This window comes from Bos grunniens, chromosome 18 (genome assembly GCF_055505025.1).
Source record: "Bos grunniens cultivar Pamir isolate PY7600 chromosome 18, Bosgru_T2T1.0, whole genome shotgun sequence".
In the NCBI taxonomy this organism is placed as follows: domain Eukaryota; kingdom Metazoa; phylum Chordata; class Mammalia; order Artiodactyla; family Bovidae; genus Bos; species Bos grunniens.
In genome coordinates this window covers 10,439,406-10,463,112 of record NC_141182.1, presented here as the reverse complement: position 1 = coordinate 10,463,112, position 23,707 = coordinate 10,439,406, and the positions used below count along the sequence as shown (strand labels likewise).

The 23,707-nt window shown below is 47.7% G+C and overlaps 1 protein-coding gene across 8 annotated transcripts in view; it reads right to left on the bottom strand.

Annotated features, from left to right (window-relative positions):
• NECAB2 (N-terminal EF-hand calcium binding protein 2) overlaps window positions 1–23,707 on the bottom strand; it is a 43,995-nt gene that overhangs the window by 10,788 nt on the left and 9,500 nt on the right. For 4 of the 8 annotated variants that reach the window (XM_086350109.1, XM_086350112.1, XM_086350115.1 and 1 more), the window contains exons 3-5: window positions 23,135–23,243; window positions 20,849–20,946; window positions 1,828–1,964 (exon numbers count right to left, since the gene is read on the bottom strand). In XM_086350109.1, the coding sequence (XP_086206235.1) occupies window positions 1,828–1,964; window positions 20,849–20,946; window positions 23,135–23,243 (344 nt within the window). Of the gene's footprint in view, window positions 1–1,827; window positions 1,965–20,848; window positions 20,947–21,032; window positions 21,091–23,134; window positions 23,244–23,707 lie in introns of all 8 variants that reach the window. The other 4 variants (XM_086350110.1, XM_086350108.1, XM_086350114.1 and 1 more) reach the window with 2 other exon arrangements.

The window sequence follows — 23,707 nt, the reverse complement described above, 5'->3', positions numbered from 1 at the left end:
TCCCCCGTCCCTGGGATTCTCCAGGCAAGAACACTGGAGTGGGCTGCCATTTACTGCGGACACACAAATACACACACACCCGTGTGCACGGCTGACATGCCTGGTGCCCAGCGTGGCCGTGGTTCTCTCCAGGATCTGCCTCCTGTGAACCTGAAAGCCCAGCAGCCTCTCCCTCCGTGCCGAGGGGCTGACCACCCCCCACCCCCCGGGGAGGAGAAAGGCTGGCAGAGTCTTGGAGGTGTTGGTCCTGGGACCTCTACAAACCAGCAGCAAATGAAACATGGCCCGCGGACTGTGAATGGGTGCAGCGGGGTCTCCCGGGCACGGGCCGCTGGCTCGAATGCAGGGCACGCTGTCCCCAGGGCCGGGAACCAGGGTGGCTGGGGGGCCCTGCAGCTGAGAGCTGAGACAGCTGAGGTTTGGGGGGTGAGAGGTGGGGGTGCGCGGGAAGCAGATGTATGTTCCCATCATCCCTACGTGAGGTTTGGGGAGGGAGGCAGGTGTAACGGCTGACACATGGGGGGACAGCTGACTCGTGGGGGGACGGCTGACACGTGGGGGGACGGCTGACACATGGGGGGAAGGCAAAGTGCAGGGAACCAGCTCTAATAAGTGTGCAGCGCTCCATCTGATCTGTGACAGAATGGAAGCCGCAGGTTTTTTAATCAAGATAGTGATGATAAAGGATGAAGGAAATCTATGTGACAGGAAATCCCCTTAACCTTGGGGACCCTCTGAATCATGAGACTGATCACGGACAGAGTCCAGGGCTCGGCTCCCAGCCGAGGAAACCCCAATCCCAGATGGCATCACCAGGGCCCAGGACTCTGCATCCTGCATTTCCCAGGGGACTGGGCTGCAGGCCCTCAGAGCAAATGCGTTTTGTGAACAGCATCACCGAGCACCTTTGCAACCACAGCGGATTGGGACGAACCCCCACCCAGGACCAGCATCCCGCCGTGCCAGGGATGCCAGGCTCAGTAAAGCTCAGGCGCCTGGCAGCTGTGCCCATCTGTTCCTATGGCTTTAAAAAAAAAAAAAAATTATTTGGCTTCACTGGGTCTTAATTGTGGCATGTGGGATCTAGTTCCCTGACCAGAGATTGAACCTGGGCCCCCTGCATTGGGAGAGCAGAGTTGTAGCCACTGGATAACCAGGGAAGCTCCTGTTAATGTGTCTTTACTTCTACTTTGCCTCAGGCACATCAGCTATTCAGGGAAAAGAGCACAGAAGAGCTGGTCTGAACTTGAGACAGCAAATGCCCCCCACGTGGCCCCTGGGGGCTGGCCCTCCCAGCCGGAAGGAGATTACTCCTCTCCGGACCCCAGGCTCATTGCCCCAGAAAGGGGGGACCCCAGGTGTTTTCCATGTTCTCAAGGACCCGCAAACAAGGCCTTAAAAAATACTAACTAACCTCGGGAGAAACCCACTCCCTCTCACTGCTGTTCAGTTCTTCTGAGGTGGGATTTGATGTTACCATCTCACAGCCTCGAAACAAACGGAGCAGGTCGAGGGGTCTGAGCACCGACAGGGCTTATTTTTACAGTCATGATATTTTTCACTCACAGCCTGAGATAACTTGTTTTCCAATGGTGGTGATATCCACTGCAGTTTCCTAATTCCCCGGTTTTAAAAAATGAGCCCGACAGTGGACTAGTGTTAGATCAACAACAACGTGACGAGGTAGGTATGCAATTGTCCCCACTTAACAGGTGGAGAAGTGGAGGCAAGAGAGAGGCAGCAGCTCGCCCAGGGCCGCCCCGCCCCCAGGCACACAGCCGTCCCCACCACGCAGCAGGCTGGCACAGCTCACTCCCGTCCGCGCACCGGATCTGGCTGGTCTGCTCTTCGATGGCCTCCACCGCGCTCTCCACTGAGCTCAGCAGGGACTGGATCTGATTGGCTGTCTCCTTCAGGAGGAAGCGCGTCACAAACTGGTCCACGTTGCTCCCGCCCTCGTACACCTGTGGGGGGAAGGGAGGGGGCACAGAAGGGAAAGGGGTTGATGAGGGATCTGATACACCGACTTGGGGTCACCGTCCCAGGGCTATTGCAGGAAGGCAGGGGCTACGGACTCAGAGCCCAAGGTTGGAGCCACAACAGCAATCACAGTATCTACGATACTGCATTGAGGACTGAAAGGCAGAAGGTATATAAAATGCTCAGCACTGGGCCTATCACACAGCAAACACTCTGTAAACGGTAGCTGCTCTGATAAAGATGATAAGTGACGACGGTGCTGGCGAAGGCGATGGTGGTGGTGATGGTGGTTACAGTAAAGACGCTGGTGGCCACTTCTGTTCAGCACAGTATTGGAAGTCTAGCCACAGCCGTCAGACAAGAAAAAGAAAAGGTATCCTAAATGGAAGGGAAGGGGTAACGCTGTCACTCTATGCAGACAACATGATACTATATACAGAAAGCCCTAAGGACTCCTATATTCAGGTCAAAAAGCAACCGTTAGAACCAAACATGGAACAATAGACTGGTTCAAAATCGGGAAGGGAGTACTTCAAGGCTGTATATTTAACTTATTTAACCTGCCACCCTGCTTACTTAACTTGTATGCAGAGCACATCATGCAAAATGCCAGGCCAGATGAATCACAACCTGGAATCAAGACTATAGGGAGAAATATTAACCACCTTAGGTATGCAGATGATACCACTCTAGTGGCAGAAAGTGAAGAGGAACTAAAGAGCCTCTTGATGAGGGTAAAAGAGGAGAGTGAAAAACCTGGCTTAAAACTCCAACATTCAAGAAATTAAGATTGTGGCATCCAGTCCCATCACTTCATGGCAAATAGATGGGGAAAAAGTGGGAACAGTGACAGATTTTATTTTCTGGGGCTCCAAAATCACTGCAGACAGTGACTGCAGCCAAGAAATTAAAAGACGCTTGCTCCTTGGAAGAAAAGTATGACAAACCCAGACAGCATATTAAAAAGCAGAGCCATCACTTTGCTGACAAAGGTCCATATAGTCAACGCTATGGCTTTTCCAGCAGTCATGTATGGATGTGAGAGTTGGACCACAAAGAAGTCTGAGTGCCAAAGAGTTGATGCTTTTGAACTGTGGTGCTGGAGAAGACTTTTGAGAGTCCCTTAAGACTTCTGGGAGTTCAAACCAGTCAATCCCAAACGAAATCAACCCTATTCAATTCATTGGAAGGACTGATGTTGAAGCTGAAGCTCCAATACTTTGGCCACCTGATGTGAAGAGACAACTCACCAGAAAAGACTCTGATGCTGGGAAAGATGGAGGGCAAGAGGAGAAGGGGACAAGAGAGGATGAGATGGTTGGATGGCATCACTGACTCAACGGACATGAGTTTGAGCAAACTCAAGGAGATGGTGAAGGACAGAGAAGCCTGGTGTGCTGCAGTTCATGGGGTTGCAAAGAGTAGAACATGACTTAGCGACTGAACAATAATAGATAAAAGACCCAGAACTGCCAAACCAATTCTGAGGGAAGAAAAAACAAAGCAGGAAGTATAACTCATTCAGACCTCAGACAGTGCTACAAAGTTACAGTAAAAAACTGTGATGGGGCACAGAAACAGACATATGGATCAATGGCACAGAACAGAGAGCCCCCGGGGGGGGGAAAGGACTTATGGTCAATTAACGTCCGACAAAGGAGCCAAGAATATATAATGGGAAAAAGACAGTCTCCTCAGCAAGTCACGGTGCTGGGAAAGCTGGACAACTGCACATAAATCAATGAAGGTAGTACACACCCTCTCATCAGGCACAAAAATAAACTCAAACACAGCACACGACGCCATAAACTCCTAGGAGAGAGCACAGACAAAACATTCTCTGACATCAGTCGTACCCATGTTTTCTTAGGCTCGTCCCCTAAGGCAACAGAAATAAAAATAAAAATAAGCAAATGAGATGTAATCAAGCTTTTGCACAGCAAAGGAAACCATCAAAAAGTGATAAGACAACCCACGGGATGGAGAAAATGTTTGCAAATGTTGAGCCCGACAAGGGCTTAAGCTCCAAAATGCACAAACTCAAACAACAAGAAAACAAACAACCTGATCGAAAACCCTAAACAGAGTCAGTAGGTATATAAAAAGATGCTTGACATCACTAATTATCAGAGAAACGCGAATCAAAACGACAGTGAGGTTACCACCTCACACCAGTCAGAATGGCCATCATCAAAAAGTCTACAAGTATCAGATGCTGGAGAGGCTGTGGAGACAAGGGAACTTTCCCACACTGTTGGTGGGAAAGTAAGCTGGTGTGAGTGAAAGTGAAAGCCGCTCAGTTGTGTCCGACTCTTTGTGACCCCATGGACTATACAGTCCATGGAATTCTCTAGGCCAGAATACTGGAGTGGGTAGGCTTTCCCTTCTCCAGGGGATCTTCCCAACCCAGGGATCAAACCCAGGTCTCCCAAATTGCAGGTGGATTCTTTACCAACTGAGCTATCAGGGAAGCCCCAAGCTGGTGTAGCCCCTATGGAAAATATATGGAGGGTCCTTAAAAAAAACAGAGCTACCATATGATCCAGCAACCCCACTCCTGGGCATATACCCAGGCAAAACTAGAATTTGAAAAGATACATGTACCCCTATGTTCACAGCAGTACATTTACAATAACCAAGACATGGAAACAATCTCATTGGCCATCAACAGATGACCAGATAAAGAAGTTATGTGGCATATATATACACAATACTGCTGCTGCTAAGTCACTTCAGTCGTGTCCAACTCTGTGCGACCCCATAGATGGCAGCCCACCAGGCTCCCCCATCTCTGGGATTCTCCAGGCAGGAACACTGGAGTAGGTTGCCATTTCCTTCTCCAATGCATGAAAGTGAAAAGTGAAAGTGAAGCCGCTCAGTCATGTCCGACTCTTAGCGACCCCATGGACTGCAACCTACGAAGCTCCTCCCATGGGATTTTCCAGGCAAGAGTACTGGAGTGGGGTGCCATTGCCTTCTCCTGAATAGAATACTACTCAGCCACACAAAAAAACAATGAAGTATTCATGCCATTTGCAGAGACTATCTAGCGATCATCATACTAAGTGAAGTAAGTTAGAAAGACAAGTATCCCTTATTACGTAAAATCTAGAATATGGCACAAATGAACGTATTTGTGAAACAAAACAGATCCACAGGATACAGAACAGACTTGTCACTGCCAGGGGGAGGGGAGCCATGAGAGGGTGGTTTGGGAGTTTGGGGTTAGCAGAGGCAAACTATTTCATATGGGACGGATGAACCACGAGGTCTACCGCATAGCTCAGGGAAATATATTCCATATCCTGTGATAAACCAGAATAGAAAAGAACATGAAAAAAAATATATATATAACTGAACCCTTCTGCTGTACACCAAAAACAACACAACACTGTAAGTCAACTCTATGTCAATAAAAAACACACACACACAAAAAACCCTCCTGTGCTGATCCGTAGTGGGGTCGCGTCTGTCAATAACCACTGAGCCCTAGTCTGGTCAACACAGTGAGACCCTGTCTCTCTTGTTAAGGAATCTCCTAAATGTTCCGTATGTCCCTTAAATAAACAATTAAATTTTGTTTTTGTTTTTTTTTTTAAAAAGGTGGATTCTGTGGGCGCTGGGCATTCGTGCTGCTACTCAGAGAAGTGAGGGAAGAGAAGCCAGGGCAGCAGGACGGATTAACTGTCTCTCAGGAAAGTGCCTGAGACTCAGTCCTCAGAGGGAGTCTGGGGCCACGAGAGGAGGAGCTCTGGGCTTAAGATGAAGAGGGTTTCCCACTGATGTTGCCCTGTGATGTGAAACAATTTCCTCTCTTGTCAAGAGTCTGCAGCAGGGACATTGCTCCAGGCTCCTGGATCGGGCTGAGGGTCTTTTGGCTTTGAGACTCAAATGTGGGTGGGAGAAGGCTGCAGCTCAGCCAGGTCACTCCAGGGTGACGGTGATGGAAATGATGCGAAGCTGAGGGGCTTGGACCCCTCAAGCCCCGTGTGGCTCCCTCTGGCCTCCCCTGCCAAGACCCCACTCTCCTGAGCCACCTGCCTCAGCACCTTGGGAGTCTGCCCAGTCCCTGGCCAGGCGAGGAAAAACAGGGCTCTCAGGGAAAGAAAATTAAACCATCCATCACTCTGACTATGGCACAAGGGAAGCACGGCTCGAGACAGACTGAGAAATGGAGGCCAGGGCCACGGGGGCAGGGAATACAGGTGGGAAGTGAAGACAGGCCAGAGGAGAGGCAGCCTCAGGCAGGGAGGCTGGGGGTGCTCCTCCTGCACCAACCAACAGACCAGCGGTGCTGGAGGCATCCCCGACGACGGGGGATGAGCGGACGGCAGGATGCACGCCAGGTTCTGGCCGCCAGATATACCTCCCTGATCAATTACCCTTCCCAGCAGACGGCTGAACTCACACGCGATCCAGATCAATGGGCGAGGGAGAAGCAAATGGCCCCCAAAGAACAAGACATAACAAAGTAAAAAAAAAAAAAAAAAAAAAAAACTGAAGGAAAAAAAAAAGAGAGCTAGAGAAAGCTGCCAGAAGCCATTAAGCAGAAAAAACGAGCTTAGATGGCTGTGTTAAAAGCACCCAGATAAGAGATTCAGGATGCAGTCAGGGGTCAATACATGTAACTGGTTGGCTGAATTAAAAAAGAAAAGGCAAGTTATTTTCACAAGAGTAAAAATGCAGCTTGTAGGGTCCTGTCCTCCACCATCACTGATGCTTCAGTCGAGGCCAGCACCACTGATTCTAGAGGAAGACAGTCAGAGCTGGGAAGTCTGCTTTCTGTGGACAGGTTACTGACGTGCAGGAGGACACAGAGACCTTCAGAAATCTGCAAATCTCTGGAAGTTTATCAGATAAGCACCTTTCCAGCCAAGAATGCCCAGGAGTTTCTCCCAAATCTCCTAGGGTTGAACGAGAGAAAGTATGGAAGTTGTGGACAAAAGTGAGGGGGATCACCCAAATTAAAATGAAGGTTACAGAGATCAGGAAATAAAAATATGAGCCACTAATAATTAAATTTAAATCAGACTGGATTAAGTCAAACAGTGACAAACAATGGAAAAAATAGCCAGTCATCTTAACAATTCTTTTAATTTCATAAGAGAGGAGAGAAACTGTTTTTTATTAGCCAGGTAAAAAAATAGGATTAATAGTGTTAATAATGTATATTTTAGAAGTCCCTTCCCTGGTGGCTCAGATGGTAAAGAATCTGCCTGCAATGCAGGAGACCTGGGTTTGATCCCTGAAGAAGGGAATGGCAACCCACTCCAATATTCTTGCCTGGAGAATCCCATGGACAGAAGAGCCTGGCAGATTACAGTCCATGGGGTCTCAGAGTCAGACATGACTGAGCAACTAACACTTTGTCTTTCACTTTAGAAAGTCCCAAGTGTAGTGACTTTGAAATCATAATCAACATACTAAACAAAGCAGACTACCCAAAGGTGAAATGTCAGAAAAGATGAAGGAACATAAAAAAACGGAAAGCATATGAGATTATGACAGCAGCCAGGCCTGATAGATAACAATGAAGAGAGTCAGCCTAGACTGCCCCAGGTAAAGGCACTGTCCCAGATTTGATTAAGCAGGACTGCAGGCGTATCTCAAGCCAAAGAGCACTCAAGGATTTGTACAGAAAAGCCTGTGCAAAGACTCGGCTACCAAATTTGATCAAATGACTAAGACAAGTTGCAATATCATGATTGAGTAGAATTTAAATGGGAAAGTATTACATAATATAAGGGTAATAATAAATGACAAAAGGCATAATGCATTACAAGGACATGGCATTATTAAATCTTTGGGCATTATGAAACCTTCACGCACCAGGAGAGGCTGCAGCTCTACAGATGGCTATGGGGAAGCAGACGGATATAACCACTTTGTAAGGCAATTCTACTCTGTATCGAGAGACTTTCACTGCCCAGTAATTCTCCACTTTTGAACATCTATCTTTAAGAAATAATGCAAATGTGGACAAATATTTATGTCCCAAGGTTACAGGGTTGATAGATCGGAGCCAAAAACCTGGAAATAATCTAACATTCCAGCAAAAGAGGAAAAGTATGCAAATTTGAGTAAGAATATTTAAAATACTTTTAAGCGGTTTGAATAATATGGGAAAATATTTGTTAAAATGTTAGGTGAAAAATAAAGCAAAAAAATTCTGTATGCAAAGTGATTTTATGTGTATTAGAGAAATCCACATAGAAAAAAAAAAAAACAGGCTCAAAGAAATCAATTATCAGCTAAAATGGTAACAGTGGTTAGAGACAGTAGGAATTAGAAGTGATTTGAAATTTTTCTTTGTATTTTTCTCTACTTTCTAAATTTTGAATACTGAATATGTATTATTTACATAACAAAATATGATAACAAGGTCTATAGCCATCAAACAGCATGGCTAAATACACAGGCAGAAAAATATTAGAATTACAAAAGTTAAATGACAAAATAAAATTCAGTGTGAGAAATTAGCCCAACATAGTCCCACAAAACAGATAAATTACAAACAATAAATGTTGACTGTAAATGGCATTATTGAGAAAATGTGAAACGGGCCCAAAAAAAAGATGACTGGGTTCCTTGTCCAATACACTCTTCTGGGTTATCTAAGTCTTTTCTTGTTTTGGAGTTACTTTTAAAACTCTAGCATATAAAAAGTTGACAGTAATGCAAATAATTCCCATCCGCAGAAATGCATATGAATTTTGCCTGGTAGAATGCAACTGAGTGTATTTGTTCACGGATTCATCTCAGAATTCCTGTTGTCTTATGTATGGCAAATGTTCTCTGAATTCTCCTTGGAGCCAGTTCAACGTTTCACTGGTTTTCACATTAACGAGTTAAATAAAATCTTTCAACATGTGTTCATTTCATAATTGTACAAGAGACAATCTTACCTTTACACAAAGTTGTCTTTTTAACAACATATTTCATAACAAAGAAGGGATAACTATGCTCAGATTTTATATTCTTTAAGTATGACCCACATCATCTTCTCAAGTATCCATGGGATAATTTAAAAAACAAAGCAATACGTAGTGAAGAAATCTCAGCATGTTAAAACAACAACAACAACAAAACTAGAATACAAACTGCTGGTCACTTGGTTTTATCCTAATACCAGGAAGGGAGTGAGGACCTAACAAACCATTAGAGGATACTGAGAGAGGAAATACTACATTCTAAAATCTATCATTACCGTGAAAGTATCATTCAGAGGTAGATTTCTGCACTTCATTATTCAAAAAAAAATTAAGCATTCTATCTCACATATGAAAAACTACAGTAACAACAACAAACCCAAGGAAACAGGAAGTAGAAAATAGTAATGATAAAAACTACAGATACAGTAGATTCAGTAAAGATACAGAATCAATACTGCCCAAATGAACAAACCATTTCCAAGGCAATATACAGATTCAACGTGGTTCCTATCAAATTACCAATGGTATTTTTCACAGAACTAGAACAAAAAAATTTTAAATCTGAATGGAAGGCCTTCCTTGGCGGGCCAGCGGTTAAGACCACCTGCCAGTGCAGGGGACACGGGTTCCACCCCTGCTCCAGGAAGATCCCGCACGCCACGGAGCAACCACGACCACACGCCACAGCTGCTGAGCCTGTGTTCTAGGGCCTGGGGGCCACAGCTGCTGAGCCCACGTGCTACAACTATGGGGCCCAGAGTTCGTGCTTTGCAAGAGAAGCCACGGCAATGAGAGGCCCTCACACCACCAGAGAAGCGTGTGCTTGCCACAAGTAGAGAAAGCCCGTGTGCAGCACCACAGACCCAGCACAGCCAAAAGTTAAAAAAAAAAAAATGAGTGGAAACACGAAAGACCCTGAATAGCCAGAGCAATCTTGAGAAAGAAAAACGGAGCTGACGGAATCGGGCTCCCTGACTTTAGGCTAAAACTACAAAGCTACAGCCATCAAGAGAGTACGATACTGGCAACAAAAAACAGAAATATAGCTCAAAGGAATAGGACGGGAAGCCCAGAGATAAACCCACCCACCTATGGTCAATTACTCCACGACAAAGGAGGTAGGAATATACAACGGGGGGGGGGACAGTCTCACCAATAAGTCATTCTGGGAAAACTGGACAGCAGCTTAAAAGAATGCAATTAGAACGTTCTCTAACACCATACATAAACTCAGAGTGGATCAAAGACCTAAATGGAAGGCCAGACACTAAAGAACTCTTCAGGAAAACGCAGGCAGAGCGCTCTTTGTGTTCAATCGCAGCAGTATCTTTTTTGATGCCCTTCCTAGACTAATGAAAATAACAAAAAAGAAACCAGGACCACAGTAAACTCAAAAGCTTTCACACAGCAAAGGAAACCATAAACCAAGCAAAAAGACAATCCACAGACCGGGAGAAAAAAATTGCAAATGATGTGACTGACAAGGGATTAATCTCATGCAGCTCAATATCAAAAAGAAGCAAACCACCCAATCGAAAAACGGGAAGAAAACCTAAACAGGTATTTCTCCAAAGAAGACATCCAGATAAGCAAAAAGCATATGAAAAGATGCTCAACATCACTAATTGTTAAAGAAATGCAAATCAAAAGGACAATGGGGTACCAGCTCACACCAGTTAGAATGGCCATCATCAAATATCTACAAACAATAAATGCTGGAGAGGGTGCCGAGAACAGGGAATCCCCCTACACCGCCGGTGGATGTGTAAACTGGTAGAGCCACTGTGGGCTTCCCAGCTGGCTCAGTGGCAAAGAATCCACTTGCCAGTATTCTTGCCAGAAAAATACCACACACAGAGGAGCCTGGTGGGTACAGTGCACGGGGTCACAAAGAACCAGACACGACTGAGCGCACACGCACAGCCGCTATGCGGAACGGTATGCAGGTTCCTTGAAAAACCAGAGACAGAGCTACTGTATGACCCAGCAATTCCACTCCTGGGCATATTCCAGAAAAAATCCTAATTCCAGAAGATACATGCACCCCAATGTTCACTGCAGCAGTGTTTACAAGAGCCAGGACATGGACGCAACCTAGATGTCCATCAACGGAGGAATGGATAAAGATGTGGTGCATATAGACAATGGAACGCCAGCCATAAAAAAGAACCAAACAGTGTCACTTGCAGCACCATGGATGGACCCACAGATTGTCATACTCAGTGACAAACGTCAGAAGGAGACAAATGTTACATGATATCGCTTATATGTGGTAAAGAAGGCTGAGCGCCAAAGAATGGATGCTTTCGAACTGTGGTGCTGGAGAAGACTCTTAAGAGTCCCTTGGACTGCAAGGAGATCCATCCAGTCCATTCTAAAGGAAATCAGTCCTGAATATTCATTGGAAGGACTGATACTGAAGCTCCAATACTCTGGCCACCTGATGCAAACAGCTGACTCACTGGAAAAGACCCTGATGCTGCGGAGAGACTGAGGGCAGGAGGAGAAGAGGGTGACAAAGGATGAGATGGCTGGGTGGCATCACCAACCCCATGGACATGAGTTTGAGTTAGCTCCGGGAGACAGTGAAGGACAGGGAAGCCTGGCGTGCTGCAGTCCATGGGGACGCAGAGTCGGACATGACTGAACAACAACAAATAAAGAGAGTACAACAGAACTTATTTACAAAACAGAAATAGGGGCACAGATGTAGAAAACAAACTTATGGTTGCCAGGGTGTGGTAAGGTGGGGGCGGGATACACTGGAGATGGGGCTGACATACACACACTGCACGTATAGAGCAGATTAGCTAATAAGGACCTGCCGTAGCACAGGGAGCTCTACTCAGTACTCCGTAATGGCCTACATGGGAACAAGATCTAAAAAAGAGTGGATGTAGGTATATGTCCATACAGTCAAGGTCTGCATAGTCAAAGCTATGGTTTGCCAGTAGTCATGTACGGACGTGAGAGCTGGAACATAAACAAGGCTGAGCACCAAAGCACTGGTACTTTTGAACTGTGGTGTTGAAGAAGACCCTTGAGAGTCCTCTGGAGCAAGGAGATCAAACCAGTCAATCCTAAAGGAAATCAACCCTGAATATTCATTGGAAAGACTGATGCTGAAGCTCCAATACCTTGGCCACCTGATGCGAAGACCTGACTCACTGGAAAAGACCCTGATGCTGGGAAAGATCAAGGGCACAAGGAGAAGGGGCCGACAGAGGCTGAGATGGTTGGATGGCATCACCGACTTAATGGACATGAGTTTGAGTTAGCTTCGGAAGTTGGTGATGGACAGGGAGGCCAGGAGTGCTGTGGTCCATGCGGCTGCAAAGAGCTGCACGTGCCTGAGTGACTGAACAACAAACATGTATGTGTTCATGTGTAACCATTCACTTGGCCGTCCACCTAAAACTACCACAACATTGAAATCAACTACACTCCAATAAAAATTTTTAAAAAGATACATGCACCCAATGTTCATGGCTGCCAAGACATGGAAGCAAGCTACATGTCCATCAACAGAAGAATGGATAAAGATGTGGCACACACTGCTATATGTGAAACAGATAACCAACAAGGGCCTACTGCACAGCACAGGGAACTCTGCTCAACCTTATATGGCAGCCTGGATGGGAGGGGAGTTTGGGGGAGAATGGATACATGTACAGCTACGGCTGAATTCCTTCCCAGTTCACTTGAAACTATCTCAACATTGTTAATCTGCTATACCTCAATACAAAATACAAACTTAAAAAAAAAGATGTGGTACAGATATACAATGGAATATTACTCTGGCCCCCTTCATAGATCACAGCCTTGATGTGATGAAGGGGCCTGTGTAACTCAATGAAGCTATGAGCCATGCCATGCAGGGTCATCCAAGAGGGATCAGTCATAGTGAAGAGTTCTGACAAAATGTGGGTGACTGGAGGAGGAAACGGCAAACCACTCTAGCATTCTTGCCAATAGGACACCACAAAGAGTATGAAAAGGCAAAAAGATCACCAGAAGATGAGTCCCCCAGGTCAGAAGGTGTCCAACATGCTACCAGAGAAGAGCGCAGAGCAATTACTAACAGCTCCAGAAAGAATGGTGGCTCAAAGAAAACACCTGCCAACGCATGAGACAAGAGACGTGGGTTCTATCCCTGGGTCGGGAAGATCCCCTGGAGGAGGGCATGGCAACTCACTCCAGTATTCTTGCCTGGAGAATCCCATGGACAGAGGAGCCTGGCGGGCTACAGTCCAGGGGGTCACAAAAAGTTGGACATGACTGAAGTGATTTAGCATGCCATAAAGAAAGTGGCTGGACCAAAGCGGAAACAACGCTCGGTTGTGGAAGTGTCTGGTGGGGAAAGCAAAGTCTGACCTGTACAGAACAATACTGCATAGAAACCTGGAAGGTTAGGCCCATGAATCAAGGTGTACTGGATGTGGCCAAAGCAGGAGATGGCAAGAGTGACACTTAGGCATCAGTGAACTCAAATGGACAGGAACGGGCAAATTTAATTTAGATGCCCATTATATATTACTGTGGGCAAGAATCCCACAGAAGAAACGGAGTAGCCCTCACAGTCAACAAAAAACATCTGAAATACAGTACTTGGGTGCAACCTCAAAAACAACAGAATGATCTCCGTTTGTTTCCAAGGCAAACCATTCAACATCACAGTAATCCAAGTCTATGCCCTGACCAGTAATGCCGAAGAAGCTGAAGTTGGACAGTGCCATGAAGACCTTCTGGGCTTTCCTGATAGCTCAGTTGGTAAAGAATCCGCCTGCAATGCAGGAGACCCCGGGCTGATTCTTGGGTTGGGAAGATCTGCTGGAGAAGGGATAGGCTACCTACTGTAGTATTCTTGGGCTTCCCTGGTGGCTCAGCTGGTAAAGAATCCGCCTGCAGTGCAGGAGACCTGGGTTCGATCCCTGGGTTGGGAAGATCCACTGGAGAAGGGAAAGGCTACCCACTCCAGTATTCTGGCCTGGAGAATTCCATGGATTGTATAGTCCGTGGGGTCGCAAAGAGTTGGACACGACTGAGCAACTTTCACTTTCATGACGACCTTCTAGAACTAATACCAAGAAAAGATGTCCTTTTCATCATGGGACTAGAATGCAAAAGTATGAAGTCAAGAGATACCTGGAGTAACAGGCAAATTTGGCCCTGGAGTACAGAATGAAGCAGGGCAAAGGCTAACAGAGAGAACGTGCCGGTCATAGCAAACACCCACTTCCAACAACACAAGGGACAATTCTATACATGGACATCACCAGATGGTTAATACCGAAATCAGATTGACTATATTCTTCACAGCTGAAGATGGAAAAGCTCTATACAGTCAGCAAAAACAAGACCAGGAGCTGACTGTGGCTCAGATCATGAACTCCTTACTGCAAAATTCAGACTTAAATTGATGAAAGTAGTGAAAACCACTAGGTCATTCACGTCATGATTCAAATCAAATCCTTTATGATTGTACAGTGGAAGTAACAAATAGATTCAAGAGATTAGCTCTGATAGACACAGTGCCTAAAGATCTATACGGAGGTTCGTAACATTGTACAGGAGGCAGTGACCAAAACCATCCCAAGAAAAAGAAATGCAAGAAGGCAAAATGGTTGTCTATATTTTTCTTACAAATAGCTGAGGAAAGAGAAGTGAAAGGCAAATGAGAAAGAAAAAGATATGCCCAACTGAATGCAGAGTTCCAAACAATAGAAGAGACAAGAAAGCTTTCTTAAGTGAACAACGCAAAGAAATAGAGGAAAACAAGAGAAGGCGAAAGACTAGAGATCTCTTCAAGAAAATTACATACACCAAGGGAATATTTCATGCAAAGATGGGCACAATATAGGACAGAAATGGCAAGGACCTAGCAGAACAGATTAAGAAAAGGTGGCAAGAATACACAGAAGAACTGTACAAAAAAGGTCTTAATCACACACACAGCCACAATGGTGTGGTTACTCACCTCGAGTCAAACATCCTTGAGTGTGAAGTCAAGTGGGCCTTAGGAGGCATCACTACAAACAAAGCTGGTGGAGGAGATGGAGTTCCAGCTGAGCTATTTCGAATCCTAAAAGATGATGCTGTGAAAGTGCTGCACCCAATATGTCAGCAAAGTTGGAAAACTCAGCAGTGGCCACAGGACTGGAAAAGGTCAGTTTTCAGTCCAGCCCCAAAGACGGGCAATGCCAAAGAATGTTCAAACTAGCACACAATTGCACTCATTTCACATGCTAGCAAAGTAATGCTCAAAATCCTTCAAGTTAGGTTTCAGCAGTACCTGAACCGAGAACTTCCAGATGTACAAGCTGGATTTAGAAAAGGCAGAGGAAGAGGCCATATGTATACCTATGACTCTTTCATGTGGAGGTGTGACAGAAAACAACAAAATTCTGTAAAGCAATTATCCTTCAATTAAAAATAAATAAATTTTAAAAAGAAAAAAGAAAAGGCAGAGGAACCAGAGATTAAATTGCCAACATTCGCTGAATCATACTGAAAGCAAAGGAATTCAAGAAAACCATCTATTTCTGCTTCATTGACTATTATAAAGCCTTTGACTGTGTGGATCACAAACTGGAAAATTCTTAAAGAGATGGGACTTCCATATAACCTTACCTGCCTCCTGAGAAACTTATATGTAGGTCAAGAAGCAACAGTTAGAACCAGACATGGAACAACAGACTGGTTCAAAATTGGGAAAGGAGTACATCAAGGTTGTATTATTATCACCCTGCTTATTTTACTGATATGTAGACCAAAATGCCAGGCTGGATGAAGCACCAGCTGGAATCAAGATTGCCGGGAGAAATATCAACAACCTCAGATACACAGATGATACCACCCTAATGGCAGAAAGCAAAATGGAACTAAAGAGCCTCTTGATGAGGGTAAAACAGGAGAGTGAAAAAGCTGGCTTAAAACTCCAACATTCAAAAAACTAAGATTGTGGCATCCAGTCCCATCACTTCATGGCAAATAGATGGGGAAAAAATGGAAACAGTGACAGATTTTATTTTCTGGGGCTCCAAAATCATTGCAGACAGTGACTGCAGCCATGAAATTAAAAGACACTTGCTCCTTCAAAGAAAAGCTATGACCAACTTAGACAGCATATTAAAAAGCAGAGATATCACTTTGCCAACAAAGGTCCATAAAGTCAAAGCTATGGTTTTTCCAGTAGTCACATACAGATTTGAGAACTGGACTTCACATAGAAGGCTAAATGCCAAAGAATTTATGCTTTTAAACTGTGGTGTCGGAGAAGATCCTTGAGAGTTCCTTGGACAGCAAGGAGATCAAGCCAGTCAATCCTAAAGGAAATCAACCCTGAATATTCATTGGAAGGGCTGATGCTGAAGCTGAACCTCCAATACTTTGGCCACCTGATGCGAAGAGTCAACTCACTGAAAAAGACCCTGATGCTGGGAAATACTGAGGGCATGAGGAGAAGGGGATGACAGAAGAAGAGATGGTTGGATAGCCTCACTGCCTCAGTGCACAGGAGTCTGAGCAAGCTCCGGGAGACAGCGAAGGACAGAGCACACCTGGTGTGCCGCAGTCCACGGGGTCGCAGGGTCAGACACAACCGAGGCACTGAACAACAAGAAAACATCCTATAATAGGAAAGTTAAATAAACGTGTCAGGGGCTCATTTCTAGAAACAGCTAATTAAAATGAGCAAAACTGTCAAACAGAAGTTTAAACGCAGCAAAATAGGAAAAAAATTAAATCAAGACCTGAGCTCTACTGGCAGATGTTTTATTGAATGTAATCTGAATTATGTGTCTGTCTTGTTTCAGATAGTGATTAGGAATTTTAAAAAAGCATAAGAGCATGCTAAGCATTATTGATCATAAAACTGAACATGTCCATAGCAGTTCTGTTCAAAAATATAATAAAATGGACACCAAAAATTTAACTAAAATTAAGACTGACTTTAAAATCACTATTAAAATAATCCTCTCCTCCTGTTTAAGTACCTCAACCCAAGCCTATGCATTAATTCTATTTTTGAATAGAAAAATGACTGAGTTAGACAAGCTGATTCACACACAGAAAGATATGCAAAACCACCTACAGTTCAGTCCCAAACTATCATCCAATCTCAATTTCTGATACAGACAGAGATAAAATGCTCAGCTAGTGACAAGGATTCAGCGCTATGGTAAAAGAAAAATGTGCCAATTAGGGTTTATCACAGGAGGCTAAGGATTGTTCAATAGGAGAGAATCTAATAATAGAATCTACCTCATCAATAGTTCAAGAAAAATCATATGACCCCTGAAAAAGAAAGAAAAACCAAAATGGCATTTGAAAGAATTCAGTACCACGCTCTAAGGCAAAATTTAATGAAAGGAATACAAAAATATTTTTTTACAGGCTGAAGAGGATTCTAAAAATAAGAGCTGGTATTAATGTTATAATTAGTGAAGAACTACTAGAGAGATGCATTTGAACCTCAGAAGTGAAACAAGGATGCTTGACGTAACATCATTACAGTGTTTGAGAATTTGGGGAAAATGCAACAGAACACAACAGAGAAAGAGCAGGAACACAAATCAGAACTGAAGATTACTGTACTAGCTAACAATGCTACCAGGACTGCACGTCTACAAAAGCAAACGAGTCAACTAAACCCGTGGACACAAGAGAAGTATCTGAAATAATCAGTGAGCTTCATTTCTCCAGACAAAAACTGATGAGAAAGCATGCAAAGAAAAAGAAATGCTATTCTCAATAAAATATTAGCAAATCAAATCCAATAACACATAAAAAAGATCATGACCATGACATAAAAAAGTCTCATGACCAAGTGGGATTCATCCCAAGTTTATAAGGATGGTTCAACAATACACAAATCAGTATGATATACCACTTAAACAAAAGACAATATACAATGGAGGGCTTCCCTGGGGGCTCAGTGGTAAAGAATCCACCTGCCAAGGCAGGAGATGCGGGTTTGATCCCTGGTCCGGGAAGATGCCACACGCTACACACAGCAGCTACGCCTGTGAGCCACAACCACTGAGCCTCTGTTCTGGAGCCCAGGAGCCACAGCTGCTGAGCCACGTGCCCTACAGCCTGTGCCCTGCAGCGAGAGAGGCCACGGCAAGGAGGAGCCCGTGCCCTGCAATGAGAGAGCAGCCCCCGCTCACGGCAACTAGAGAAAAGCCCACACAGCAAGGAAGACCCAGAGCAGCCATAAATAAAAAGTAAATCTTAAAAAATATAGACAATGGAAGATGACTCAGCCATAAAACAAGGAGTGAAATAATGCCATTTGCAGCAACATGGATGCAACTAGATTATCATACTAAGTGAAGTAAACCAGACAGAGAAGACAAATACCATATGATATCATTTATATGCAGAACCTAAAATATGACACACATGCATTCGTCTATGAAGTAAACAAAATTACGGACACAGAGAACAGACAGGTGGCTGCCAAGGGGGAGAGGGCTGGCGGAGGGGTGGAGTGGGAGGTTGGGGTTAGCAGTTATACGCTGTCATATATAAAACGGATAAACAGCAAGGTCTGGCTGTAGAGCACAGAGAGCCATATCCAACATCCTATGATAAACCAGAAAAGAATATTCTGAAAAAGAACGTGTATATATGTACAACTGAATCACTTTGCTGTACAGCAGGAATTAACACAACATTGTAAATCATGTATATTTCAATTAAAAAACAAAGAAATGCCTGTTACCACTGTGACAATCTCCCATCACCACCACCACTAAGAACACACCAAAGGCTGCAAAATTTCCAAGAGCAAAAATCCCCCCAAACTGCTCTAAGTTGTCCTGGTAGGCATTAAAATCCTCTCCCTGATGGAAAATTGTGTCACATCTCTGAATTGTTAAGCCCAAAGACCAAGAGACAAGTACACGTTAATAATGCCAAGACAACATTGCTGGGCAGTGGCCCCATTCACAGATTTGAAAACTGAGGCTCAAGGTGGTGACTTCAATTGCGAGGAGTCCCACGTGGGCAGCTGGCACACCTCACCCAGCTTGAGGAACAAAGCTGGGGCTGCCACACTGTGCAAGGGCTCTGGAGGTGGGGGCTTTCCTCGTTGCCTGCTAAAGCCACTGTCCGTCTTGACATTTTCAGAATGTCAACAGTGTACAAGGATGAGCAATGAAAGGGAAGTGGTCTCACGCAATGTTAAAAAATACTTTAACACACCAAGACTCCAAACAGCACGACGGGAGGACAGATGTGGAAATGTGAGCTGTGGCAGCTTGGGGTCGGGCCCAGCTGTGGGTGGGTATGTGGGGAGCGGGGGACTCCCTGACACGGGGCAGGGCAGGAACCAAGGAGCATGTGGAAAAAGCACACAGCAGGGGCCTGACGACACTGCTGGTCACGTCTGCCCTGTGCTGGAGCTGTGCTCGGCAGCTTAGAGACCTTTCACTTTATTCAGGCTCGCGAGGACTCTGGAAGGCGAATGCTCCCGTTTCACGGCTGAAGAAACTGAGGTTCAGAAAGAGAAGTGACTGGCCGGGGTCCTTCGGCCCGGTCTGGCTGACTTTACCAGCTAAGCCCCCTGGCCTCAACCAGCAGGTGGGGCTGCTCCTTCCTGAGTTCCCACCACTCAGAGGGGCTGCTCGCCCTCCAGTGTGACACCTGTCCAGCATGGTACGGCCCCTCCACGCCCCGGATGGCTTGGCCCCAGGATGTGCTCCATACCTCGGGCTGGGTCCCTGACTCAGTTTCCCCTCCCACTTTAGCAGGAAGCTCTGGCTACCACTCTGCTGGGTTCACCTTCCTGAGCCCTCTATTTCCATAGCTGTGAAAGCAGGGGAGTGGACTTTCCTGGCGGTCCAGCGTCTGAGAGTCTGCCTGCCAGTGCAGGGGACACGGGTTCAACTCCTGGTCCAGGAACTAACACCCGATATGCCACAGAGCAACTAAGCCTGTGCGCTACCACAACCGAGCTTGTGTGCCCTTAGAGCCTATGCCCTGCAACAAAGGAAGTCTGAGCACCGCAGCAGAGTAGCTCGCACTCGGCACAAGTAGAGAAAGCCCGTGCACAACAATGAAGGCCCGGTGCAGTCAAAAAAAAAAAAAGAAGGCTGGTGGCGGCAACAGTCACGGCCCACAGGGTTGCTGGGGGAATTACAGTGAACGCTAAATCCTGCTGTCGTCGATCCTCAGGATATTGATGGCGCCTCTCGTGTGTGGACGGAGAGAAGGAACACACCCCGCCTGTGCCCCCACCCCCAGAAGCACCAGCCGGCGCGGGTGCAGACTCTCAGGTGGGACGTGGAGCCAGGAGGTGGGCTGCCTGTGGCCAGCTGAGCCACGCCGCCACCCGGCCCACGACCTGCCCCATCTCCCACCTTCTGCCCTCTGCCAGAGCACGGATGCCAACAAAGTAACCAGCCTATGCCTGAAGCCACGCTGGGGCTCTCTCTCTCCAGGACATGTGGGGAGTCCTGCACTTGGCCAACACTCCTGGTGGTTCCACCGCCCAGCTCCCGTCTCCCGACTTGAACACGGCGCACTCGCCCCAGACACGCTGGGGCACCTGGTCAAGATCAGGGGCTCACGTCTACCCTCTTCCCTCCCCATCTGTAATCCTGCTGCAGAGGCCGTGAGACTGGCACGGCTGACACCTGTCCTTGGACCTGGTGTCCACTCCCTCTCTAGGACTGAGTCCCAGGACTGAGCCTGATTCCAGGAAATGGCCTTGCGCTCCAAACCAGACGCTGCTGGACAAACCCTTCCCCAAGCCCCTCCCCTCACTCCAGTTCACCGCGCGCCCTCGAGATGCCCCAGCAACGCCTGCTTCGGAGCTGGCTTTACCCAACACCTGTCATCACAGAGCCAGGCACCCCTGGGCCAGGATGCTCTCAGACCCAAACCAGCGCTCAGGCCCTTGACCCCCAGGCCCACCCACACCCACTGACCTTCTTGGTGTAGCCCATGGCCTTCAGCACGGAGTGGTTCAAGGTTTCCAGGGAAGCCAGGACGTCCTCATAGTCCCCCATGTGGTCCACAAAGTAGTCTGGTGGGGGGTGGGAAGCAGAGGTCAAAGGTCGTAGGAGCATCGCACCCTCCCCTGGGTCCTCCCCCAAGAAAATCACTACGCACCCAAGTCTGGGTCCCCGCACAGTGGCACCTACCACAAAGCTCCTTGGTGTCCACATGGCTGCATGCAGAGAGAGAGGGGGGGCTCAGAGACAGGCCTGTCCCCGCCTTCCTCCCACCCCCCACCCTTCCCCCTCTGGGGTGAGCACAGCCCCCAGCGGTGGTCAATACCCCCCCACCTTGTAGCCTAGGTGACCCCCACTTCACAGATGAGGGAGCAGCCAGTGAAGGCCGCCACCCCCTCCAGAGGATCTGGGTCTGTCTGACCTTGTCACCACACCACCCACCCCGTTCTACCCCCCGAGACTGGCCACTACATCCGGAGCAGAGGGGGCTGAACCAGGGGCTTTGACAGCTGTCACCAGAGCTGTCTGGTGACCTCAGCCCTGGGCCCTGCTCTGTCAGAGGGTGTGCCCCCCTTGTTCTCACTCGAGCCCTGGGGTCCCGTGTTCCTGTTCCTACAGCCAGAAGGCTCTCGGTCTCTCCTCAGAGGCTGAGCACGGGCCACCCACGCCGGGCAGGTGAGGCAGCAGCCTCAGAACCCAGATGCTGTGAACAGGAGCTGGGGGCGGGCGCCCGGGGACCCAGCTCTGTGCACGTTCCGTTCCGACAACCTCCCTTCCCGCCGGCTCCCTCACCGGGAGAGGAGGGGCTGGCCTCAAAAGCAAGCCAGCCTCATCGCGATGGCTCTGGGGAGAGGCTCCCAGCTCAGGGGCTCTGCAAATTCTGTTGTGGAGGCCCACGTGGGACAAGTTCTCAAAGAGCCTGCAGAGAGGAGGCCTGCTTCATGGTGCTCAAAGTAGCACTGGGCCAACCTTCCTGAGCCGCGCGGACGGTGTGGGGTAGCAAACCTGTCTAGCATCCCCAGGAGGGACCGTGTACAGCTCACACTCTAGGGAGTGTTGGAGACAAAACACCCAAAGGTCTTTAGAGCTCGGACTTCTTGCTGATGGGAAGTCCGCCCCGCCTGCACTCACACCAGTGCCTCCTCCACCCCGCTCCAGCTGCCCGAATGAGGCCGAATAATCTGTGGGCACCTGCAAAGCCCTTTCAAGCTCCCGGGGGTGCTGCAGGACCCGCTCAGAACCTCCATCTGGCTCCAGACACAAAGCCCTCCCCTGGGGTCTGCAGCAGAAAGCAGTCCCTTTCAAGTGGCCTTTCCTGAGCCAGCTGCCCGACCGTGGCCCCAGGCCCCCTTCAAGCTGGGCCCCCTGAAAACAGGCCTGGGGACAGCTCCTCCTCCACACCACCTCTAGCCTGGCCCAGGGGACCTCAGCCTATCAAACCTGCCCCTCAGCAGCCCCAGGAACTCGGGTCCTCATCACCTGAATGGGGTGGAGAAGGGGCCGGGGCCTCAGCCTGCCTGGGGACCACTCGGAAAGGGCGGGCTGGAGTTCAGGGTGGGAAGGGTTGGTCCCTGTGAGTAGAGTGAGCATTTTGTGCTGGATATAAGGACTGGTTGGGTTTGGAGGAGTTTGGGGTTGATTGAACTGCAGGTTAGGGTTCTGGCTGGGTTGGAGAAAATGTAGAGAGTGAGAAGAAAGGTTAAGGTCTGAGTAAGAACCAGTCTGGTTTAAGGTGGGCCCCAGTTAGGAAGAGCAAAGCTCGTGTTGGGACTGAGAACAGGCATGAGGTGCTGGGGTCAGAACTGAGTTGAGCTTTGTCATCCCGTGTATATTCTGCTTCCCAGGTGGGACAGTGGTAAAGAACCTGCCTGCCAGTGCAGGAGATGTAAGAGACGTGAATTTGATCCCTGGGTCAGGAAATCCCCTGGAGGAGGGCAAGGCAACCCACTCCAGTATTCCTGCCTGTAGAATTCCATGGACAGAGGGGGCTGGTGGGCTGCAGTCCGTGGGGTCACACAACTGAAGCAACTCAGCATGCATGCACATATATTCTGCAAACCTAGGCTCTTTTCCTGCTTTGCCACATTGCGTTCAGAAAAGACAAACACTTGCCAACACAATCTCAATCTGTCCACTCCCCAGACCACCCCGGCCAGTAGGGGCCAAAGAGATGGGATTCTGGATTTGCGGTGCAGGGCAATGGACACTGGAGACTGGGGGATGCCACCTCCCAGTTCCAGCCGCCAGGACTGAGCTCACTTGGTGTTGTCAGAGTCGATGGTGTGGAAGAGATCCTCCAGTTCCCTCTCGTTGAGGACGCCATCTGCAAAGAAGAGCTGGAACTCCTCCAAGGACAACTTCCCGTCGTCTGTGAGGGAGAGAAAGGGAGGGCAGCTGGTGTCGAAGCAACGGGACATCCCCAAATCAACAGAGGAGCCACAGCCAGGCAATCCCTGCCCGCCCCTGCCAACTCCCCAGCTAGCAGCCACACTCCCGCACGGGGCACCCCTGCCCATGGCATGAACCCACAGTAGCCACCATTTCACAGAGACCAACTGCTCACCCAGCTAACTCCCCACCCAACAGAGCAACACCCATGTACAGGGACTCGCCTCGCCAGCAAATACTGGGGCTCCTCAAGCCCCGCAGCCAACAGGCAGGCAGAGAGCACCTGTCAGGCAACCGTCGCTCTGAGTCACCTGCCCACCCGGAGGTAGGTAACCCTGTACCTGTTGCCTCCAGCGGTCCCCAGCCTTTTTAGCACCAGGGGTTGGTTCCATGGAAGACAATTTTTCCACAGACCATGGGGAGGGGGTGGTTTCAGGATGGTTC